This window comes from Equus quagga, chromosome 12 (genome assembly GCF_021613505.1).
Source record: "Equus quagga isolate Etosha38 chromosome 12, UCLA_HA_Equagga_1.0, whole genome shotgun sequence".
In the NCBI taxonomy this organism is placed as follows: Eukaryota; Metazoa; Chordata; class Mammalia; order Perissodactyla; family Equidae; genus Equus; species Equus quagga.
The window spans coordinates 20,362,370-20,387,855 of NC_060278.1; the positions used below are offsets into that span (position 1 = coordinate 20,362,370).

At 37.6% G+C, this 25,486-nt stretch overlaps 1 protein-coding gene across 1 annotated transcript in view; it reads right to left on the reverse strand.

Annotated features, from left to right (window-relative positions):
* Positions 1 to 25,486, reverse strand: part of OPTN (optineurin) — a 34,695-nt gene continuing 9,209 nt past the window's right edge. The window contains exons 5-14 of the mRNA XM_046678790.1: positions 24,378 to 24,451; positions 22,404 to 22,538; positions 16,077 to 16,179; positions 14,783 to 14,898; positions 12,661 to 12,810; positions 12,192 to 12,285; positions 10,971 to 11,129; positions 5,847 to 5,977; positions 4,711 to 4,793; positions 1 to 949 (exon numbers count right to left, since the gene is read on the reverse strand). Of these exons, the coding sequence (XP_046534746.1) occupies positions 822 to 949; positions 4,711 to 4,793; positions 5,847 to 5,977; positions 10,971 to 11,129; positions 12,192 to 12,285; positions 12,661 to 12,810; positions 14,783 to 14,898; positions 16,077 to 16,179; positions 22,404 to 22,538; positions 24,378 to 24,451 (1,173 nt within the window). The 3' untranslated portion in view covers positions 1 to 821. The remainder of the gene's footprint in view (positions 950 to 4,710; positions 4,794 to 5,846; positions 5,978 to 10,970; positions 11,130 to 12,191; positions 12,286 to 12,660; positions 12,811 to 14,782; positions 14,899 to 16,076; positions 16,180 to 22,403; positions 22,539 to 24,377; positions 24,452 to 25,486) is intronic.

Here is a 25,486-nt window from a genome sequence, read left to right on the forward strand (position 1 = left end):
TGAAAGAGTCATAAGCAAAATTTTATTTTGCAGTAACTATTTTGTGATTATGAATACATAGCCTGATCCAGGAAGAAAATTAATAGACAGCTGTTCCTTTTAGCAGTTAATCAACTGTCTACCGTATAGGCCCATATACCTGCAGCACAATGAAAGAATGAAGATAACTTCTTTACACTGTGATGGTTATATGAAATCCAGCAAACCTGACGTCTCTACGTCATGTGTGCCAGTATTTCTGCACTTGTCCGGATGATCAAGTACAAGCTTACAGTGCTTATATGGAAAGAGCCATCTCATAACTTTGGTGCAATGACTGTGGCTGCCATAAAACTACGACATACACATATATACACAACCCCAAACAGATGTGTCTTGTGGATGAAGAAAAATAACAATATAATTTATTTTAAAAATACTTCAAAGACACTTTACTTGATTAAACCTGTGACCACTTCATTTTTCCTACCTCCTTAAAAAGTTCCTAAAATCTCTCAGCGAGGCTTCTTCCATCTAACTACACTTATTCTGTCCCATGATGTCATACGCTCATTAACTGCATGAGCAGTCCGTGCTCACATAAACTGAACGTTAAAAAAAAAGTGAATTTATGATCAGGAGACTGGTATGTTACGGATTCTATTTTGTGAGTTTATGGAAATCCACAAAAAATGTCCTGTTTAGAACATATGCATTTTCTTTTTCCTAAAACAAACAATGAGCCAAAATATTTGAGTGGAAACAAATAACACAAAAGTACAACTCTTGGAGGAAGAAAATCTTGACATTTACCAACAGTTGGGGAAGTGAAACATCGACACTTAAATGATGCAGTCCATAACATGAATCTGTAAGGTATCTATGTCGGGCAGAACTTCTCCACATTTGGGGCAAGAATGAATTGGAATATTCCGTTGTTGCTGTTGCTGCCAGTTTCTATCCTCAGCTCCTGGAAATAAGCATTAAATGAAATGTCATTCCATTTCTTCCATGTTTGAGAATAGATGGTTAATTTTAACATCAAACTTTGTAATCAATACTTGGTGGGCAGTAAATACAGGTTTTTTGGTTTTTAACTGAAGCAGTTGGTATGCATACAAAGAAAATCTCCAAAACCAGTACCTGTTTCCCTATTATTTTAGGATTTAAGCTCTATTCTGGGTTCCAGGACATGAAAATGCGTGGTTTCAGTTCTAGGTATAAGACAATACATGTTCTAGTAAAAGCGAGAATAGTTGAGAGCAGAAAAGAGATAGATGAGGATATAAGCTAAAGAGGAGAGAATGTGGAGAAAAGAATGAGAAGACCATGGGAAAGGTATCCTAGAACAGGAGACCTTCTCAGAAGCACAGAAAATAATTAACGTTCACTCAAAAGACAGTTTTGAGCACCCTGTGATGTGGAAGAGAGGCATACAGACTTGGTGGGGACATGAGGCAAGAAAAGTGACAGCGGCAGCATGTGAGGCAAGTGCCACGGCTATGTCATGCCCAAGGTGGTTCAGTGGGAGGACAGAGAAAGACACCTGCATCAGACTGCTCTGTGCAAACAAGCCCTCTGGAAAAGACTCATTCCACTTGAGTTTTAAGAATGAATGAGATATCCAGGCAACGTAAGCGAGGGGAAAGAATTGAAGAATGAGTCCTGTCATTTGCCCCAATTTAGGAGTTGAGGTTCAAGTCTAAATTAAAGAATGCTCAAAATAAGCCTTGACTCTAGGCAGGTCCCAGATGTGCAAACTGGGATCAGGGCTGGAAGTGGCTTCTGGTTCCTGGGACATCCCCTTGGTCTGACCTCTCTGGACCAATGCAAACCATTTTGATTTCTAAAGTCTCAGCGCAGGTCTCTAGACTTTGACTTAGCCCCCAAAATGTTTGTTTTTGGAGGATGATAGGAGGAGGTAACCTTTAACACGGTTATTTGCTTCCAAGCAGATTATTTGAATTGAATAACATGTAAGATAGTCTGTGTTTGGCAAATTTCAGAAGCACTTTTGAATAGAAATATTGATCACAAGGCATGATTTCTGAAGGAGGGAACTTTCTACTGGTCTCATTGTTTTAGAGCAGAGGTCAATAAACTTTCTCTGTAAAGGGGCCAGAGAGTAAATATTTTCTGCTTTGCAGGTCATATCATTTCTCTCACAACGACTCAACTCTGTCACTGTAGCATGAACACAGCCATACACAGTATGTCAACAAAAGGGTATGGCTATGTTCCAGCAAAACTTTATCAACAGGTGACGGGCCAGATTTGGCCTGTGGGCTACTGTTTGCCAAACCCTCCTCTAGATGACAACCAGTCACTTATCGGGGACTGGTAATTCTTCGTTATTGCCCACATCTGTGCCTTTCTTTTGGTCCTGGTCTAGGTTTCAAGACTCAGACTGGGCTCTTGTATCAGGGGGCCTTTGGGTCCCCTCCACCTCCTGGCTCTTCATTGTAAATAAGAGCACTCAGTTTTCATGATCACCACATCACACTCCTTTCTGCCTTTGCCTTGTTATTCTCACACTACACTTAGCTAAACCCTAGCTCAAGGCCAAGCTGAAAGTCACATTTTTTCAAGGCCTTTCTCAGCTTCCTAGCCCTTAGTGATCACCTTTTCCTCTTATGTTCAGCACTGTTATTCTGTTACTTACTCGTTATCTTCTATTATGAATTCATCTTTTTATCTGCACATCTGTCTCTCCAACTAGACCATAAGCCCGCATGGATGTGACCCTGCCTTATGCCCACTTGTTCCCTTGTGCTCAGCCAAGTCCTAGACCAGAGTAGACGCTTAAATGGCTGCTGACAACAACAATAATGAAATTTCTTGAGAGAGGCTATTGTTTCAGGCAGCTTTGTTAAGAAACTAAAAAAAACAAAGCTCTGTTTGGAATATAGTTTTTTAAAAGACAACAAAGCTTATTAGGATAATTATAAATAAATTTGCACTTTGTAAAGACTTAGATTGTAAATGTAAGTCAAAGAGTGTTTGAGCAGTTTTTTTTTAATATAAATAGGCATTTGCCTTATATAATTATGACAAGGGAAAATCTTCCCCTGAGAAACCCAGATGCAACAGATTGTCCTTTTTGACTCAACAACAATAGGCACTTCTAGATATGAGTTATATGGCTGTTCCTACGATATTTAAAATTGAATTAGAGAAAATGCCTTGTAGTGCCCAAGTGGGTAAACGCAGCTTTTAGAGAAGAAAGTAGCTTTACCTGCTGATACTAAAAAATACCGGAGGCTAATATTTACATAAGCCCACAGGCTGCTACTTCTGCATATGTCCATGAATACTATGTTTATTTTTAACCTGAACTACTATTGCAAATATTTACTTTAACCTATTTTTTCCTGTAAAAGAACTTTGGTGGAGGAATGAGGAGAGATGAGAGGTAAAAGGGAGACTCAGGGAAATTTCCCCAAGATTTAATGGTTAACTATAAATACTAACATTGCTTCCTTGCTGCTGAGGACACTATGATACAGTTCCATTTCAAAAGTCACTTGGTACATGGAAGGGACTTAGTCTGGTCCAGAATTTTTTAAAAAGTTAAAGAACCAGTTTCATGTGAAGTTTAGGATGGCATCCTAAACCCAGATTCTTCTTAGTGGCATTGCTATTAATTCTTCATCTGGCTATGTCAGTCTTCAATCCTTTGAATTTTTTTTCATATCTAGATTGAAGGATAATACTTCCCTTTCAGTGATATACTATGAGACAGTGATTTATTATAAATTACAGACCATTATTACTAGTGTGTTAAAACCATGTAATAAACACAGCACTATACTTGTAATAAGTGTCATGACCAGTTTCACTCAGGGAATTAAAATCTGGATGTTGTACATAATTAAATGACAATCTCTTACACGCAGTACCGTGTCGTGGTGAAGAATCAGATAACCTTGGGTTTCATGTCCAATTCTGCCCCTAACTAGCCTTGTGATGCTGGGTTATTTAACCTTGTCTTCCAGAAGATGGTGATAATATAGACCTCATGGAATTTTGTGAGGATCCCATGAAATGTGTATGAAGTGATCAGCACAGCACCCAGGCATAGTAAACTCTCAATAAATGTAACATTATTATTTGCATAACACCAGGTGGTGGGTGGAGATATAAGCTCCAAGACAGCTTATTTAATAGAGTACATAAATACATATTTAGAACACATAAATAATTATAAAATAGCCGATAAGTACTAAAACAGGAATAAAGTACTTGGGAAATTTAAGAGGGAGAGGTCACATTCTGTTGGATTGATGGAGATGGTCTTTGAAATGGGTTTTAAAGATGGAGTAAGAATTCACTGTAAAGAGACTGGAGAAAGACAAGGATATGAGTGAGGGAACAGCATCTGCATGGAGGATACCGCGTAAGCAAGTACATGTAGGTTTACAAGCCTAGGACAGGTTCAAGGAACAGGGAGTGGTTCAGTTGGCTAATATCTGTATGGGAATAGAGTGAGAGAAGGCTTAAAAGTTTAGCTATGCCAGGCCTTAACTGCCAGCGTGAAGACTCTGATCTGGATTCAGCAGGTAATGGACGGAGATAGGGGTACAGTCATAATAAAACTGATAGGGGCTATATTTTTGGTAGCTTGATTTGGAATCTATTGCATAGAATGTAGTAGAATTTTTCTTCAAGCATCTTCTTCATAGGATATTTATTCCCTGGAAGACTGGAAATCTAGAATCACAGGTGACTCACCTCTTTCAACAAGGTAAACCTGCTGGTCAGAGTCACTTGTTCTTGCCCCATGACGGCTCTGCATTTCCATCAAGGACTGCCTACTGGGATTACAAGCAACACTCTATGTGATGTTCTAAAACTGTGCAGAATGACATTATTTCAACATTAAGTAGACATTCAACAGAAGTATGAGAAAAAAAGAGCTGAACTACAATGCCAAGGTTCATAAAACCAGAATTTAAGACCAATTTGAGTTTTAAATATTATTGGCACTAGGACACAATGTAGTAAAAGTAAATAACAATTAGGATTAAAAAAAAATCAGTTAAGAAATAACCAAACTGTCAATTGGTAGGGGAATGGATCAGAAAAAATTAGCACATTTCTAAAACAAGATGCTACAGAGCAATTAATTAATTAAATCTACATGTATACAGAGCTCAAAATCACAATGTTATGTAAAGCAAGTTGCAGAACAATACCTATAGTGATCACTTTGTAACTTAAGCACAGAAAAATTACTATTATCTCATTGTAAGATATCATGTAGATGTGTATATATGTAAAAGAATAAAACACATGTGGATGCTACCCACCAAATTTCAAGCAGTATGAGGAAGGGAAGAGAGGAATATAATGAGGGATGCGGAACAAAGGAGACTTCAACTTCATCTACTACTCCCTTTTCTCTTTTAATAAAAATATACTTGAAGCAAATAAATGTTGCTAACTGTCAATTCTGGAAGAGGTACATATTGGTTTGTGTTATTTTTTCTCTGTATTTTTCTACTTCTATTTCTCTATATTTCACATTTTTCTCAAATTGAAAATTTAAAAGACAAGTAATTTCAGCAACATTGTCTTTTAAAACAAATTCCAGAATTACTTAAAGTGTCGGGAATATTTCATCCATGCCAATAGCAGGATATGACTTTGGAACACATAATGTCATATTTTTATAGCTTACCTAAAAGCAAAGAACTCAAGTTTTCACAAGACGCTGCCAAGCCTTATTGTAAGCCAAAGTAAGTGTTGGGAACACAAGTGAAGTGTACTCAGAACGATGCTTACAGCCGAAATTAGGAAACACCTGTGACGGGTCACCTCTGCGACAGCCCACGCTGCTGTGTGTTTAAGTCTTCCCCTCACCTTACCTGCCTCCGTCTTCAAAAGCATTATTCTCTTTCAGCAAAATCGCCAGCTGCAAGGCCAGCTGCTCCTTTTCTTCGTGAATCTTCTCTCTCGCTGCTCTTTCAGCGTGAAAGTCAGAACAGTAAACCTCCATCTGTTGGAGGGAAAAGAGACAGAAGTTACTACCTGGACGAATGTGGATTCCCTACAGCTCACCTGTTGAGGAGGTGAAGAGGCAGTGCTGCAGCCTGTGACACACCTTGTGAAGAACAGGTACATGTTCCTGCTGGAAGCCAGTGTAATGACCGTGACTTTCCCACTACCTTCAAATAGAAGATCTAAGTTGTGTGTGCGTGTGTCCTTTAAACAGTTAGAACCCAGCAACTACACGGGTACCGGTGGTTTAAATACTATAAGTACCATTAATTCAGTAAAATTCTCTGGTCTGTTTTTTTAAACATAATATTCAGGATTAGCTTAATATAGTAATTGGTTTATTTACTCTGTAAGGCATATTTATGAAGGCTGGCCTTAAGATAAATTTAAAATAAAAATAATAAATAGATGCTATTTCTTGAATTCCAAACATGCGAGGTCCTATTTTGGGTGCCTATATTGACTATCTTATTTCACTTTATCAAAAATCCTGGGACGGGCCGGCTCCGTGGCCGAGTGGTTAAATTCGCGCACTCCGCTGTGGTGGCCCAGGGTTCAGATCCTGGGCGCGGACATGGCACTGCTCGTCAGGCCACGTTGAGGCAGCATCCCACATCCCACAACTAGAAGGACGTGCAACTAAGATATACAACTGTGTACAGGGGCGGTTTGGGGAGAGAAAGCAGGAAAAAAAAAAAAAAAAAAGGAAGATTGGCAACAGTTGTTAGCCCAGGTGCCAATCTTTAAAAAAAAAAAAGAAAAAAAAATCCTGGGGATGTAGAATTGCTATGCTCATTTTACATTTATACATTTAATGGCTCTTAATCTTGAGGAAATGAGTTAAGTGGTCAAACCAGCATTTGAAGCCAGATTGAAGTCCATATACCATGGATTCTTCCATATACCATGCCACTTCCCACACTGGTGATAGTCAGCCTCCAAGATGGCTCCACTGATCCTCACCTCTTGGTATTCATACCCCAATGTGGTCCCCTCCCACAGTGAATAGGGCCAACTCACATAACCACTAAGATATTGCAGAAGTGATGGTGTGTAGCTTTGAGGCTAAATCATAAAAGACACTGTGGCTTCTGACTTGCTCTCTCTTGGATCACTTACTGTGGGGGAAGCCAGCTGCGATATCATGAGAGGCACATGGTGAGGAACTGAGGGCTCCCACCCCCCGGGCGTGTGAGTGAGCCATCTTGGAAATGGATCTTCCAGTCCATCTTGGGTACAGCCTCATGAGAGACTCTGAGCCAGAGTCACCCTGCTAATAAGCAGCTCCTGGGTTCCTGACCCATAGGCACTGTATGAGATAACAAATGCTTGTGGTTGTTTTAGCTGCTAAATTTGGAGGGTATTTTGTTACATAGAAATAGAAACAGATAAATATGCCATAATCACAATTTCTTCATTTTTATAAAATTATAAAGTAAAAATGAACTACTTAATAGTGAATCGAGCATTATTCTATATTTAAAATTAGGTATTTCTTTGCATATTTAGTGGTTCTAGGATACAAATTTTTATCCATTACCTTTAAGAGTAAAATTAATAAAAATTTAAATATTCTATCACAATTGTAGCTACAAAAAAAAGTATGCAATAAAGAGATTATTTTAGGGGATTTCCTGCCATTTGTGAATGATCCAGCTTATTTTGGTATCACTGATAGATCATGGGCTTTTTTGAGTCAGACCTAAATTTGAATTAGTCTCACTTCTCTCACTTATTAGCTTTGAGCCAGTAAGAATTGGGTCTTTGTTTTATCCATTCCTATATCCCCAGCAGTAAGAGCAGTAAGACCTGACATATGACAGGTGCTCAAAGAGTTGCTGAATGAATGAACAAGAGTATCTATCAAAACAAAACAAATGTCTGCGTACAGAATGTGGCAAAAGTACATGACTACAGTATCAAGAGGTACCCAAACAAAGGAAATGCTATAAAGAGCTCAGTCTGAGAGTCTATTCCTATAGAAATAAAACTAAAGCCATATGTCCAGTCACCCACTTCCATGTTTCACTGGGCCAGCCACTCCGGGCAGCTGGTAATGAGTATGCATAAAGGGAGTAATAAACTGTTGACATTGTTATATTAAAAATAATCTGTTTATCAGATTGGAAAACACGTAAAAGAATGATGCAAGGATGTGAGGAAATAGGAGCTCTTGTCCTCTTTTGGAGAGAGAATAATTTTGGGTATGCATTTTTGGAAGACAACTTGGTAATATTTAACTTAAAAACAGGCATATCCACATATCCAATGACCCAACTATTCCATTTCTATATATTACTACAGATTCCACAAGTGCATAATGACATATATACAAGAACCTGCAGTTTAGTATTGTTGCTAATAGGATAAATACTGGTACACCCTCCATGTCCATTAATAGAAGTTAAATCTATCATGGTATTGCACACTTTGGAACACTATGCAACCGTTAAAAAAATAACATATTGGCTATGAGCAATAACATGGAGAGATGTCCAAGATATACAATGAGTGAAAAAGTTGTAGTACAAAAGGTATGGTGTGATCTCATTTTTAATTAAGCAAGGAAACAAAATAAAAAGGTTTTCCCCCTTTTTGTGAGTTTACCTCTCAGGCAGGATGTATTCTCACTAATAAATTCTCCTCCAAGTACTCCACCCGCCAGGATCAAGAGTGGGCCCAAACAGTCACAACAAGCCAATCATACATAAATTCTTCCAGAGAACAATAAAAGCATCTTCCTTCACTTGTTTTTATGAGGCCACTAAAACTCACATCAAAACCTGACCAGGACATTAGCAAAAGGAAAATTCTAGGCCAGTCCTACTCAAGAATACGGATACAAAAGTCCTAAGCAAAATAGAAGCCAGCCAAATCCAGCAATATAAACAGAGGATAATTCAAGAAATGCAAAGTCTGTTTAATATTTAAAAAAATCAATGTGATTCACCACATTAACAAATTAAAGGCAAAAGGCATATGATTATCCAATTATATCATCATATGAAGAAAAAACATTTCCTAAATAAAATTCAACATCCACTCAAAATAAAAATTTGGGGCAAACAAGGAAGAGAAGGAAATGTCCTTACTCTGATAAATGATATCTACAAAAAGCTATAGCAAACACGACATGCTTAACAGTGAAATGTTGAAAGCACTGCCTCTGACACTGGGAGCAAGGCAAGGCTGCCCGCTATCTCCACTGTAACACAACATTGTACTGGGGTCCCAGCCAGTGCAATGAGGAAGAAAGATCAATAACAGAAAGAACTGGAAAGGAAAGAAAGAAACTGTCATTATTTAAATGATACGATTAGCAATATACAAAGTCCAAGAGAATATTCAGAACTATTGTCAGTATTAAAATATGAGTTGAGCAAGTTTACTGCATAAAAAGTCAATGTATAAAAGTATTGTATTTCTATATAACAGCAAGTGTTAGAAAATGAAGTTTTAAAAAAGATGCTATTTACAATAGTATCATAAAATAAAAAATATCTAGGAATAACCTAATAAAAGATGAGAAAAATATTTACTAAGAACATTCAAAATATTACTGAGAAGAATTAAAGAAGATATGCCACATTCATGGACTGGAAGAGCCAATGTTGTAAAGATGTCAATTTCCCCCAAATTGATTTATATCTATTTAATATAATTCCAATCAAAACCCCAGTAGGTCCAGTAGGTTTTCTGTGTGTGTGGAAAATATTAAGCAGATTCTAAAATGTATATGAAAATGAAAAAGGGAAGGAAAACCTAAGGTCCTCTTGAAGAATATCAATGAAATAGGAAGACTTACTCTACTGGATATCAAAACTTTTGATGCTTTATAATAAGACAGGATGGGACTGGAGCAAGGATACACAGATAGCTCAATGGAACAGTAGAGAGTCCAGAAATAGACCCATGGGTACAGGGACACGATATATGACAAAGGGCAGCAGAGTACATAAGGAAAGATGGCCTTTTTAACAGATGGTGCCAAGTTGACAGGATATTCATACAGGAAAAAAGTATGACTCTTTACCCTTACCTCACTCCATTCAGAGAAGCTAAGTCCAGACGGTTTCTAGATCTTAACGTAAAAGGCACAACAATAAAACTCTTGGAAGACAACACAGGAGAATACCTTCATGGCCTTCAGGTAGTGAGAGTTTTTAAACAGGACACAAAAAGTACTAATCATACATGAAAAGACTGACAAATTGGACTACATTAAAATTAAGAACTTTTGTTCATCAAAAGACACCTCTATGAAAGTGAAAAAACTAATCACTGAGTGAATAAACTTACAACAAACATAACTGGCAAGGGCTTGTACTGGAGTATATCAAGAACTATAAAATCACAGAAAAGCCAGCAAACCAGAAGAAAAATGGGCAAAGACTTGGTCAGGCACTTCACAAAAGGGATACCTACAAGGCCAGTAGACATCTGAAAAAGCACTCAATCTCATTAGTCATCAGGGAAATGCAAATTAAATGAGACACCATTATATACCCACCAGAATGGTTAAAAATTAAAGTAACGATACTAATAATACAAGTATAGGTAAGGATGTAGAGCAAGGGGAACTCCATCGATGGGCCTGAAAACTGGGACAACCGCTTTGGAAAACTGTTAACCGAGTAACATGCATACTCTCTGAACTAGCAATTCCACTCCTAGGTGCGTACCCAACAGAAATAAATGCACAGGTGAACAGAGAGACATGCACAAGAATGTCCGGGCAACATTAATAACGCCCCAAACTGGAAATAATCCAACTATCTATCAACTGTAGAATGGATACATTCATTGAGCCATACACTTAAAAGGGTCAGTGCACTTTCCACATGTGATATAATTCAATAAAAAAGTTTAAAAAAATATATTGGTGGAAATAATATAAAATCAAAAACCATATTTTAAACACCATCACTTTCCCATTTAAGAATGTAACCAGGGTTGGCCTCACTCAGCTCCTGTTTCGGAATGTCGCTCACCTGAGCCCTAAGAACAGTCATGGTTTCCAGGTCCTCCTCCTGCTTGGCGATGGTCTGCTTCATCTCATCCATCTGAAGCTGCTTGGAGGCCAAGGCCTTCTCTGCCAGTTCCAGTTTTTCATTTACTTCCTGCAGCACCACCTTATCCACTTTTTCTGACTGAAAAAAAGACAAGTTTATTCTAGAAATGGTTTTGAAATAATTCAACCTATTTTAGTAAAATATTAATGAGGGCTTATTTTCCTTAAATGATTGGCTCTAAACTGTTCTGTTAATTAGCAATGATAACTTGTTAACTCACAAAGTTGTATTCATTTAACTTATGGCTTGCAAATAATAACTTCCTAATCTAAAACAATAATTACCAAAACAGAAAACACTAAAATAAGGGAAATAATAACAAACTCCGATCTCAGTGAGGTTGTAACTTGCTGACACTGCTGTTCTTCCACTCACATTACTCTTACTTTGTGAAGTCAGTGGAAAAAGAAGAATCATATTTAAATTAAAAATTTACTAGGTCCTAGAGAGGAATAATATTCTATTAAAAAGTTAAATGAAAAACAAAAAGTATATTTATAAGGATATAAACTCAAAGACCACTTCTAATTCAAAGCTTCCATGGTCTTTACTTATTTATTGCAGGTTTATTGAGGTAAAATTGACAAAACTGTACAATATTTAAAGTGTACAATGTAATTGAAAGGAGTCCCCTCATCGGGTTAATTAACACATCCATCACCTCACATATCTCTCCATGGTGTTTAAATTATCCCACCATGCTGGGCATTATTACTAATTCAAGTTGCAGCCCGTTAAGTCCCGGGTGGCAAGTTCACTGCAGCAAGCAAGCTGCCCCTAAAATAGTTGCAAGCAGCAAACAGCACAGCACCTCTAGCCCCAGCCAGCAGTCTCACTAAGCACTACTCACACAGGAGCCCAGGCTCTTAGCTCCCCTGCAAATCCACCCGCTGTTAGAAATGCTAAAAGCTTACACCCTGACTGTAGGACAGCAGCACCATCTTGTACACCAAGCACATTATACATACGTGGAACATCAGAAGTTATAAACACTAGACACAAGGAATTAATTATAAACTGAAAAACCACCTTTGAAACTTGAGTTGGTTAAAGATTAACACAACTACTTTACATATGACATGTTCAATAGTTTCCATTCATTACCAGGCTATGAAAGGAAATTTTGTTTTCTATGAGTACCTCTTTCCTTTGTAGCTCCTCAATCATTTTCAATGCACTGTTGTATTCTTGAAGAAGCCTGTTGTGTGTCAGCTGTAGAGAGGCTAACTTGGACCTATTTAAAAAGAAATTAAAAAATGGAATCTTGGGAAAAAAGTCATAGAAACATACAGTCTTGCCTCCCAACTTTCTTCTGAACACTCAAATAGCAAAATCTTCTCTCCTACCTTTATCATCCCACCACCTACTAGCATTTTCTTACTCTCAAAGACAACACTTTTTTCCAAAGAATCAAGATAGATTACAAACAATTTTCATAATTTTGTTATAATAAAATTTCAATTTTATCTCCTCAGAAAAGTCTCCTAGTACTCCTTCAAATAAATATGAGAAAATTTTAAAATTTATTCTCGAAACCTCATTCCAACCTGTATAAAAGAGCTATCCTGTCTTCTTTTAGGAAGTGACCATCCCATCACGGCCCACTCACTTTTCTTCTTCTGTTTTGGCTTGCTCCATCTTGATTTCTGACCGCATGCTTTCCACTTGTAGCTCTAACTTTCTGTTATTATAAACAAGCTCTTGCTTTTCATTCAATTCTGATGGGGTTGCAGAATTTTTCCTTTCAAGGGCCTGGCATCTAAGAAAGATCAAAATTTCATGAGGATAAACAATGCTCCTTCATTTAGCAGTGGCTTTTAAACAAATCCCAAGATTCTGTAGCAAATACAAAGAATTTTAGGATTGCATTTGTCAAGGATTTAACAGTACAAAATAAAATACCCTCCCTGCTTCTTTACTATAAAAAAGTACAGATCTAAATCCTGGGCGCGGACATGGCACTGCTCATCAGACCACGCTGAGGCAGCGTCCCACATGCCACAACTAGAAGAACCCACAATGAAGAATACACAACTATGTACCGGGGGGCTTTGGGGAGAAAAAGGAAAAAATAAAATCTTTAAAAAAAAAAAAAAAGTACAGATCTAAGATCGCACAGTTACTGCCCACTTGGAATAATTGTTTTAAATAGTGATGCAAATATATTTTTGTTGTTTAGACACAGACCAAAGCAGTAATTGGCTAAAGGTGCTTTTGATAGAGCAATCCATGGATGTCTGTAATATTTTTAAAAGCTGTGGGTTCTGTTAAGCACAAAGAATATGACTTCTGACAAAGATTCAATAAGGAAAAAGGAAGTGCCCTAGTCCTCTTAAAGATCAGAAAGAGAACTTCAATTTAATAAGTGCACCTCTGAACCAATGATAACCATGTGCAAGGCAGTAATGCCAAGCATGTTAAACATTATCTCACTTAGCACGACATTATGAAGTAGGAATTACGACACACATTTTATGAATGATAAAACTGGAGCGCAGAGGGGTTAAATAAATAACTTGCCTGAGGTGACACCATAAATAAGCTGTAGACCCATATTTCAACCTAGGCCTGTTTCTCTAAAGTCCTTAGCTGGAGCTGCTTGCTGTACCAGACTATCATAATACTGTACAGCCTTAGTAGATGTAACTTCAAGGAAACACACACTTGTATATTTTAGTGAAAATATGTGTAGGGGAGGAAGACAAATCCTCTGCCCTCTGGGTCCTTCTGGCTGGGCTATGAATTAAATTGACATGAGACAGAATAACAGGAGAAAATCAAACATAACTTCATAACATATATACATGGGAGAAACTCAGGAAAACTGAGCGACTCCACAAAATGGCCAAGCTGCCAGCTTAAATATTATCTTCAGCTAAAGGCAAAGGAGGAAGTTGGGGATAGTGGTTTGGGATTTCAGAGGAGAGGAAGACAATTTACATGGAGACACAAATGCAAATGTTTGTTAAACGGGTTTTGCTGGGCCAGAAATGGGCTTGTTGGTGCCTTCCTATCACACCTATTTCACATTATACTATAGCTGTCTTATGGTGTTACCTCCTTCCTCGAACAGACCTTCTATCTTAAATTCTTTTAGGCAGTTTAGGGGAAGCTCAAATGTTCTTCCTGAGTCTTCTGAGCCTTTATTATCTCCAGCTCGAAATAATCCACATACCAGGGTGGTGCATCTTGGGGCGGCCTGCCCTGAACCCCATCATATGTTTGCGAACTAATCCGAAGACCAGCATCAACTCAGCTTTCCTACATTTGGGATAACTTCTTACATCAAGAGAAACAAACAAATGCAAAATTCTGAATTTATATATGAGCCTTCAGAACTGACTGAAAATGAAAATGTTTTTTCTAACTTAATCTCTCAAGTTCTTGCTCTTTGCAGCTTTCTTTTATGTTTGTCCACATCCAGGTTGTCAGCTCACTAAGTCACAGGAAATCTGGCTCACTGCTTTTTACAGGTCCTTAGATAGGCCAGGATGCCTAGCAGATGCACCCAAACAGCAGAATCAGGGTCCCGTGGGCCCATTCCCCCACATCACTACAAGTATTTCATGTTTATATACTAACCTGAAAATTAGTATTTTTTTGAACTTACATTTTAATTGGGTCTCTCTTTTAGTCAGTTACACAGTAGGAAAACTATGTTTCTATATAGTAACATATTTGTAAAAATGTACATTTTTTGAAGGAGGAGGAAATTCATCTCTTAGTCTTACTTTTCTTGAAGTCTCTTCTTCATTAGCTCAGCTTCACTGAGTTTTGTATGAGCCTCTTGAAGCTCCTTAAACAGGGTTGTCACCTGAAGGTTCAGTGTTTCCACTTCACTTCCAATCTGTCGCACAGGAAAGCCCAAACACACATATGTGATTCGCATCAGAGATTAAATGACCCTCTTTGTGAGAAAAGAGTGTGAACCGTTAGTATTCACTTAAGACAGACTGGTGACTTGATGAAACTTTTGACAATGCCTCAAATATCTTGTATGAAAAGGAATGTTTTGGACACGACTCTGTTTCATTACAAAACATTAACTGATCAATTTGGATGCACTTATGATAATGACTTTATCACAATTAAAATTAACCCTGGTTCATAGCGGTGTCAAAGCACAACCTTCCTTATCCAGCTAACAACTCACTCCCTATTCCGTTGCCAATTTATGTTTCTAATTTACTCAACTCTTTCCACCGTAGCGTCTTCCTTTTTCCTGGTAGCTTCAGAATTTTTATCAGTGAGTTTTTACAGCGCCTTGAAAGTCTCAGTACTTCTCTATTATTGGTTGTTGATTAGTTTTAGTCACACGGTATTGTTAATCTCTTCATCTCAGTTTTCTAAATGTTCTCCATTCTCTTCAAAAGTAGGCAACTCAGCCCAGAGCACAGCATACAGTAGGCATTCAATATATATTTGTTGAATAAGCGAATTAGCTAACGTGAATATTTTATGTAAATGAATTTTGTGTAGGCTCCTGTGGTTCTTATAGCTTTCTGGCTAAATCAACTTTCCCTATGCTTAGGACTCTGTGTTTGCAGGCTCAAAGTCACATCTCTAAGTTACCACAGAACACTGACTATATCAACACAAACCTTTTTCATTCAAACTATTTTATTCAATTAGAATCCAAACTATTCTATTCTAGTGGGATAGAACCAAGATCTTTCAATTCTACCTCACGTTTCTGGGTAAGATCCTCAAAAGATCTCATTATCGAGTGGACAGAATTCCTTTTTCATGTAGTAGGTCTGTTCACTTAGGAATTTAGAAGAAATCAGTCAAGAAGAAATGGGGCGTGATTTCCTAGAATCTCTAGGACAGGACGACATCTTGCAACAACTTACACTGAATGAAATTCAAATCAAGACAAGGAAATAGGAGAGAAATAGACAATATTCAACACTAAAATTATGTCTATATTTCTACAGCCAGTAACAAATCACAAGACTCGCCTGCAGCTTCTATCCTACTCATGTCCACGGGCTGTGAGAGCAGCCTTAGAATCTTACTACTCACAGTTTCTGTGCTTTTCTCCTCTTCTTTCTCTTTTTCTTTGCTCTCCTCTGTCTGGGTCTCAATTTCAGAACGATCATTGACTTTCTTTTCAAAATATGAAATTCTAAAAAATTGCAGAATGTAGAAAAGTTACTTTCCCTTTGGCTTCAAGAGGAATAACGATCACAGAAGCCCTAAAAATAACATGTTCATAATTTGGATAAAGACTCAGGGGTTTCCAAAATCTCTCCATATTCACTATATTAGCTTTGGTTTTTGCTTTTCATCCTAAAATTGGCTAGAATCGATTGAAGAGATGAATACATACTGAGGAAAAAAGATAGGTATAACTCATCTTGAACACTGAAAAACACTCTGTTTTCATGTAACTTTAATACACAGAAATATTTTTAAAATCTGTGTTTTTGTGTATGCATTTGTGTTACATGAGTGCCTTTGGTGTCCCTTCATGTCAATTCAGCGGAGAAGGAGAGACTTTTCCTTTTTGGACCCACAGAAGTTTACAAGTCCCTGAAAACAAACAAATGTAGCATCATTCCTACCCTGAATCATAACCACATGAAAGCCATCCCAATACAAACAAAACAAAAAGAGAGCTGTGGTTACAGACGGTAGATGGAATATATGCATGTAACCTTTCTTCCGTAGATGTTGGCATGTTGTATTTTCATTTGTTGCTAGGTATTTTTTAATTTCTCCTTTGATTTCTTCATTGATTCAATTGTTCAGTAGCATTTTGTTTAATCTCCACATTGTTGTGCCTTTTTTGATTTTCTTCCTGAAGTTGATTTCTAGTTTCATACCTTTGTAGCCAGAAAAGATGCTTGGTATTATTTTAATCTTCTTAAATTTACTGAGACTTGTTTTGTGGCCTAATATGTGATCAGTCCTGGAGAATGTTCCATGTGCATTTGAAAAGAATCTGTATTCTGCAGTTTTTGGATGGAATGTTCTATACATATCTACCAAGTCCATCTGATCTAATTTGTGGTTTAAGGCCAATGTTTCCCTATTGTTCTTCTGTCTGGATGATCTATCTGTTGATGTCAGTGGAGTGTTAAAGTCCCCTACTATTATTGTGTTACTATCTATTTCTTCTTTTATGTCTGTTAATCATTGCTTTATATGTTTAGGTGCTCGTATGTTGGGTGCGCAGATATTTACAAGTGTTATATCCTCTTGTTGGATTGTTCCCTTTGTCATTATGTAGTGCTCGTTTGTCTCTTGTTACACTTTTTGTTTTAAAGTCTATTTTGTCTGATACAAGTATTGCTGCCCTAGCTTTCTTTTCTTTGCCATTTGCATGGAGTAATCTCAACAAAAAGTTAAAAAAAAAAAGAATCAGAATGGCAATGAATTTCTCAGCAATAACACCAGAAGCTAGAATACAGTGAAGTAATGCTTTCAAAATTTGGAGGGAAAATTATATCCAATATAGAATTCTATATCTAGCCACACTATCCATTAAGCATAAAGGTAGAGAGATTTTCAGATATGCAGATCTCAGAAAATATACTCCCCTTATATTCTTTCTTAGGAAGTTATTGAAGATATGGTGAGCTCTAGTTGAAAAAACTTTTTTTATCAATGCTCTTTTTTTTTCCCTCCCCAAAGCTCCAGTACATGGTTGTATATCCTAGTTGTAAGTCGTTCTAGTCCTTCTATGTGAGCCACCACCACAGCATGGCAAGTGACAGACAGGTGGTGTGGCTCTGCAACCAGGAAGTGGACCCAAGCCATCAAAATGGTGAGCACCGAACTTTAACCACTTGGCCATCAGGGCGGGCTCAAAAGAATTTCTTTTAAAGAGTAAGAAAGGCACTGGACTCAGGAAACAGGTGATCCAACAGAGGAGAGCTGAAGGAATTCCACAGGATGATCACAAAAGCAGATTCTAAGATGACTGCAACATAGCAGGACCTAGCAAGCCACCAGGCCAGATGCCAGGAGGAAAGTGTTGAAGAAGAGACACTATTAGACTACTCACATGACTGAATGTAACTGGGAGATTTCCTCACTGGGGAAGAGTATGGAGAAACTAATAAGCACATTTTTAAAAGATAATTATGCATAGAGGTAAAAAAAGTTGTGACAAAAAGGAACAGTGGTCAAGGCATAGAGCACAGCTCAACGGTGAACTGTGTGTGTGTGTGTGTGTGTGTGCATAATAATGTAAACACTGGGTAGTGATCTAGCCAAATTTCAATATAATCAATTTTAGAGTGGGGGAAGGGAAGGGAAGAAGGGTCCAGAAGCATATGTGTGTGGTGATGATGAGGGGAGTGAAAGACAGTTAAATCCTCAGCCTTCACAGGGGAGGTCAATAGATTACGTTTAAAATAGAAAGAAAATTTTAAGCAGCATTTTAAGCCTGATATATGGAGGCAGGTATCAAAAGAACCAGCTAAATATGTCGAAAGCGGTTGTCTAGGAAGCAGGACAAGGAAGTGGGGGGGTTGGTCGAAGAAATACTGTTTTGCCGTAAGAAGCTTGTGGAACAACTGATTCTTTAAAACTATGTGAATGCAACACTGACTTTTAAAAAAGAACTTAGTGATAATAAAAAATAAAACAAACAGCAATGGTATCTGCTGCAAGTTGCCAAACCTAATTGGTACACAGGCACTATTTCCAGGAAAGCACATAAATGGGTGAAGAGCCAGCTGGTGCAGGGTTGAAGGACGGGCCTTTACTACATCACTCACATATGATACAAAGTTTTGACCTGCATTTGAATTACAGCTTATCTTAATTTTCCAGGGCAAATTTTCATCTTGGGCTGACATTTTCCTGCTCCCTCTCAACTTTCCTGGGCCACAGAGTCCCTCTCCTTACTGGCTGTCATTTTAAGTTGGTTTAGAAAATATAAATTCCATGAACTATTAATCCTGGCAAACAGTGAAATAAAGACAAATCTACTACCCCTTCTCCCCGCAAATCACCTAAAATGTTTCAGAATAAATTTTTCTCATGATTCATGAAAATGGTTGAAGATTGACCTATTTGAGAAAAAGACAGGTTAGGTCTTGGAATGTGTTTTGATCACATCCTATATAGTGTGTGACAAGCCAGGTTGTGCACGTATCAGTCCTACCTCAGTGAAGAGGAAATCATGATCCTGAAGCCCACATGGAGAACATCAGTCCTGACGGCTAATCACTGACTTGCCAGTTGTTAAATACTGAGAGAAAGCTGGCTCATGAAGGAGAAAATTAATGCTACTGAGAAAGGGACCCTGTTATTTATTTGTGCATTGTTACTATGTTTTCATATTTTTCAAACAGGCAGGACAAATATTTTACTCGACTAGAATACATGGTACCAGTCTCTGAGAAGTCAAGCTCCAAAATTTTCTAAGGGACAGCAGTAGGATATGGGGTAAAAACCTAGATTTACAGACACCATGCCTTTTTCACCTTCGAAAAGAGCTCACCATCAAATAAGTCGTTGGACAAATGCCAATGAGTCTTCCAGGTTAACCCCAATCTGAATAAATAGTTTATGTTTCAGATTTTAAGAACAGATCTTCCTATAGTTAAAAATTTAAACTGCTGCAGTTAGAAAGTGCTTCTTATAGTGCTATACTTTTAAGGTTAATGAGTCATTTATAATGTCTGAGAGAATTAATTATGTCATAATATATTCAAGATTTAATGTTGCAATCACTGGAACCCTAAAATTATTGCATAACTTCCTCCATGTCTTACATGGTTTAGCACTTTGCATTTCTAAAAAGTGCATTCGCAAATAGAAATTCATTGACTTCACAACTCTATAAGGTGGATAAATTTTATGCCAAAGTGTGTGTGTGTGTGTGTGTCATATTCTCTGAGGCCAGTAATACCCTTATACTAAAACCAGATGAAGACATCACAAGAAAACTATAGACCAATATCCCTTATGAATACAGCTAATCCCTAACAAAACACTACAATCCAAACTAGCAACATATAAAAAGGATTATACACCAAGTGAGTTTTATTCAGTGAATAAAAAGTGAGGTTTATCCAGGAATAAAAGGTTGGTTTAACATCTGAAAATCAGTGTAATACAGCATATTAATAAACCCATACAATTAAAAAACCCATATGATCATCTCCACAAACAGAAAAAGTATTTAACAAATCCAAAACCCTTTCCAGATAAAAATTGCAACAGACTAGAACTAGAAGGGAGCTTCTCAGCCTGATAAAAGCATCTATGAAAAACCTACAGCTAACACCATACTTATGTTAGAAGACTGAAAACTTTCCCCTGAAGATTAAGAACAAGACAAGGATGTCTGCTCTCTCCACTTTTATTTAACATTGTACTGGAGGTTCTTGCCAAAGCAATCAGGCAAGAAAAAGAAATAAAAGTTATCCTCATTGGTATGGAAAAAGCCAAACTATCTCTATTTGCAGATGACATGATCTTGCATATAGAAAATCCTAAGGAATCCACTAAAAAATTATTAGTGCTAGTAAATGAGTTCATAAGGTTGCAGGCTACAAGATTAATTTACAAAAATCAGTTGTAGTTCAACACACTAGCAATGAATAATCCAAAAATGAAATAAGGAAGACAATTTCATGTATAATAGCACCAAAAAGAATACAATACATAGGAATAAATTTTTAAAAAGAAATGCAAGACCTGTATTCTGAAAACTACAAAACATCATTGAAGGAAATTAAAGATGACCTAAATAAATGGAAGGATACCCCATGTTCATGGATCAGAAGACTTAATATTGTTAAGATGGCAATGCTCCCCAAACTGATCTCCAGGTTCAATGCAATCCCAACTTATTTTTTTCAGAAAGTAACAAGCTTATTCTAAAATTCATATAGACAAACAAGGGACCCAGAAGAGACAAAACAATCTTTTAAAAGAAGAACAAAGCTGAAGGACTTACTTGTTCTGATTTCAAAATTTACTACAAAACTATAGTAATGAAGATAATAAAGTACTGGATAAAGACAGATCAATGGAATAAGATTGAGGGTTTGGAAATTAACCTTTATATTTATGGTCAAGTGATTTACAGCAAGGGGGCCAAGATAATTCAATGAGGGAAGGAATAGTCTTTTCAACAAATGGTACTGAGACAACTGGATTCCACATATGCAAGAATGAAGTTGGACCCTTACCCTACACCATACACAAAAATGAACTTAAAATGGATTAAAGAATTAAATGTAAAAGCTAAAACTCTAAAACTTTTAAGAGAAAACATAGGAGTGAATCTTTGTGACCTTGGGTTAGGAAATGGTTTCTTAGATACAACACCAAAAGCACAAATGACGAAAGAAAAAAAATAGATAAATTGGACTACATAAAAATTTTAAAAAATTGTGTTGCAAATGATATCAGCAAGGAAGTGCAAAAATAATTCATAGAATTGGAGAAAATATTTGCACATCATATATCTCATAAATGACTTGCATCCAAAACATACAGTGAACTCTTATAATTCAATAATAAAAGACAACCCAATATTTTTGAATGGGCAAAGGATTTGAATAGATATTTCTTTAAAGAAGATAACATGAAAAGACGCTCAACATTATATAGTCATTAAGGAAATAAAATAAAAACCACAATGAGATACCACTCCACATCCACAAGACTGGCTATATCCAAAAAGACAGACAATAACAAGTGTTGGTGAGGATGTGGAGAAAGTAGAACGCTCATCCATTGCTGGTGGGAATGTAAAGTAGTGCAGCCACTGTGGAAAATGGTTTGGTAGTTCCTCAAAATATTAAACATAGAGTTACCATATGACCCAGCAATTTCATTTGTAAGTATATACCCCAGAGAATTAAAAAGATGTGTCCACACAAAAAACTGTGCATGAATGTTTAGAGTAAGCATTATTCATAATAGTCAAAAAGTGAGAACAACCTAAATGTCCAGCAACTGATGAACAGGTAAATAAAATGTTATCTAGTTAAATAATGGAATGTTATTCAGCAACAAAAAGGGAAGAACTGGTATATGCTACAACATGGATGAACCTCGAAAACATGCTACATAAAGAAGCAAATCACAAAACATCACATATTATATGATTCCATTTATATGAAATGTCCAGAATAGGTAAGTCAATAGAAACAGAGAGAAAGTTACTGGGAGAAAGGGGGAATGAGTGCTAATGGGTATTGAGTTTCTTATTTGGGAGAAAAAATGTTCTAAAATTATATTGTGGTAATAGTTAAAATAACACTGTGAATATTTTAAAAATCACTGAAATGTACACTTTGAATGGATTGCATGCTATCTTAATTAGATCTCAATGAAACTGTTAAAAAATATGCATCTTTCAAGTCATCTATTTCATACCTTTCTTTGGCTTCTTTGAGGGCAATTTCAAGTCTCTCCACCTTCTGGTTTCCTTCCCTCAGACAAAGCATGAGCTGGCTCACAGTTAATTCCTCAAACTCCAAATAATTTCTGGTACCTTCTGCAGATTTGCTCCTACATCAAGACAGTATAAAGGTTAAAAAGTTTTCATTAGAAAATGAAAATATCAAAGTCTAAGAATGGAGCAGCCCAATGTAACTAGAACCAACTTAAAGGAACTGTTTTCCAGAAGATTCTCCAATTAATTCCCATTTACTGACCGAGCACAACTGGCCCTGCAACCCCCAGGGCCACAATCCTCCTGCTTTCCAGGGAAGGAGTGGGGACTAATGGGTAGGCTCACCTTACAGTGCACAAACTCACCTCCTACAATGGTCACCGTGCCCACGACACGAGACCACAGGACCCACGAAAACAGTGGAGCAGAGGGAGCCTGCTTTTCGGTGCTTGGCTTTCCTAGAGAACTAGTCTCAAAAGAGCATGGCAGCCAGATGCAGTACACAAGCACGCGTGCTGCCTATGGCGACACGCAGACCACTGCCTTTCCTCTAATGCGACACAAATCATCACATTCTTAAGAATATCATTTTCATTTTTGGTTTCAAATTATTAGAGCAGAGAAATGTAGGCACTGTTGATGTGTTAAACCTTCTTCTCAAGTTCAGACTCTGATTAAATCAAGATGCATTTCAAGGACAAACAAACAAAACCAAGACCGCTGCTACAGTAACTAAATGTTCCGGATGATTCTAAACATTCCTATGCTGGTGCTAATGGCAGCTACTCTTTCAGTTATCTACTGAAGTGCAGAGTCTAATAAAGCCCAGTTCCCCAAATGCAAGGTTCAAACTCAAAACCCAGAAACCAACCTCTGACTCCTTATGATACTTTCAAATGGTGAAGAAGCTGCTATTAAACAAGAGCCATGTGGCTTAAAAGAGGAAGTGGTCTTCGCATGTGGAGATGAATGAGGAGGAAGTGGTCTGGAAATTTCAAACAGGGCTTTCTTCCTTCCCACCACATTCAGGAAAGTCTTTTAATATTAAAGAAGCAATCTGGGGGAAAGCTGAGCAATTTCTGACTAAAAAGGGAATAATTTTCACTTATACCAACAGCCCTGTTTGATGAAAGAATATTATCTAGTACTTATTTTCTCACTTATACCAAGGCCTGGGAGCATAACTGAAAGAAAATAACAACCTATTTTCATGTTTTATAAGTAGATTCATCAAGTTATAGAAAAAAAGATATTAAAGGCTTATGAGGGAAGAGATGCTGAGAGGAATGTTCCGGTAACTGTCTCTGTTAAGTAGACTCACACAGTAGTAAGCCACTTGCAGAGGACGAGCCAACAGCCCATTCTATGTGAGTGCTACCTGCTGAGGCCCAGGCGCCCAGTTCCTCTACCATCTCCTCCTCAAAGTCCCCCCACCATTTAAGATGTCCGTTTCCTAACACATACTTGGGACAGGTCAACTTGAGACTCCACAGGGAAGACATCTGGCACTTTCGAGCAACACCCAAGTGACTCAGAGCAATAGGAGTCACCTTGGCTTGTACTCGGGAATGAACAGGGCAGAGAAAATGGAAACATCCCACTTATCAAGCCGGGCAGCCTGGTCCAGGTCAAACAGTGATGAACAAATGAGAAACCAGGGGTCTTTGGACTGAGAACAAGTGTGTTTTCACTTCTCATCTGATGGAGATGAAACACCTCTAAAGGGAGCAGTGAGGGTTAGCTAGCCTACAAAGGCACCACATATCATTTTTATTCTCTTCCAGTTTCGGCTGCAACATTAAATAGCATTCAAACCGAACATTCTTGAAAGGCCCTCATATAAATGAATAAGCAGTGACTTTTCAGCCCCCCATGTTTGACCTCCCAGTAGCCAGCTGAAAGTGACAAGACTGCCCAGTCTGTCTGTCTGGCAGCCCTAGGCTTTCTTCACATACATGTCAATAGACTCAGTTCTTGTGCGCCCAGGACGAGTCTTCAATTCTTTCATTGCCACATCTGCTTCTCCTTCCTGTAAAAGCAAAAATGAGAGGGATTTAACACATATGTCTGCAAGACAAATTCTTTATCAAAAGAGAAAAAAGCAAAAGATCAAGAATTTTGATGACTTGGAACCCACGGAACCCACCAAACATTTAAATATGAAATGTACTCAAATGGAATGGAAATTTACCCTTCCTCACCCCACACACCCTGTCAGGATTATAAATGTCTCGACAAGGCGTGAAGTTCAGTCTCCTCTCATTCAGCACAGTCAACCTGATCCCATAAACACGAAAACATATCTCCTGTCTCTTGCTGGCACTTCCCTCCTTTCCTAGGTTAATAAGGTCACACAGAACTAGTGACAACTCCACATACCTTTCTGTACAGTCCATGAAAACACAAAATGCCAGAGCTTGCAGAAGCAAAGTTGAAAAAGAGGCCGTTTTCTGTGGGCGAGGCTCACAAAGCACAAAGTTGGCTCCTGTTAGAAGTTTGTACGCGTCTTGGGCCATTTAAGGAACAAGGAGCCTAAGACCACGTCAATGATTTGAAAGACATTTATATTCTAATGAGCTAGTAGGAAATCTTCAAAAAGATGAACCAAGATGGTCCCAGATAATTTGGGTTGTGTACGTTCTTCCTAAATCTTGGGCAGTGTTTTCTAATTCACAAAAGCAAAGCAAGAAAAACTTGTTTACATTAAAAGTAACTGTCAACCATCGGTGAGGGAGAATAGAAAGCTAACCACGCACCCCGAAGAACAGCCTCATTTGGGAACTTCTGATATGCTCTTTGGGCCTCCTGAATTTTATCAGTTATTTGCAGAAGGTTAAAGCTCTTTGACCAAATTTGTGTTGCATAATCTTTGGTCATTTGCAGAAAGGGTACTCTGGCAAAGTGTGCTTTTCAGTTGGTATTTTAATTCTCTTCATTTTAGCCACTATTCACGCATCCAAAATTTATTAGAGGCATGGATGGCAAAGGTTATTAAGAGCTATTTTCCAACTCTGATCATCTTGAGTGCAGCAAGTGAAGCAGAAAGTAAAGAAAGTCATACAGG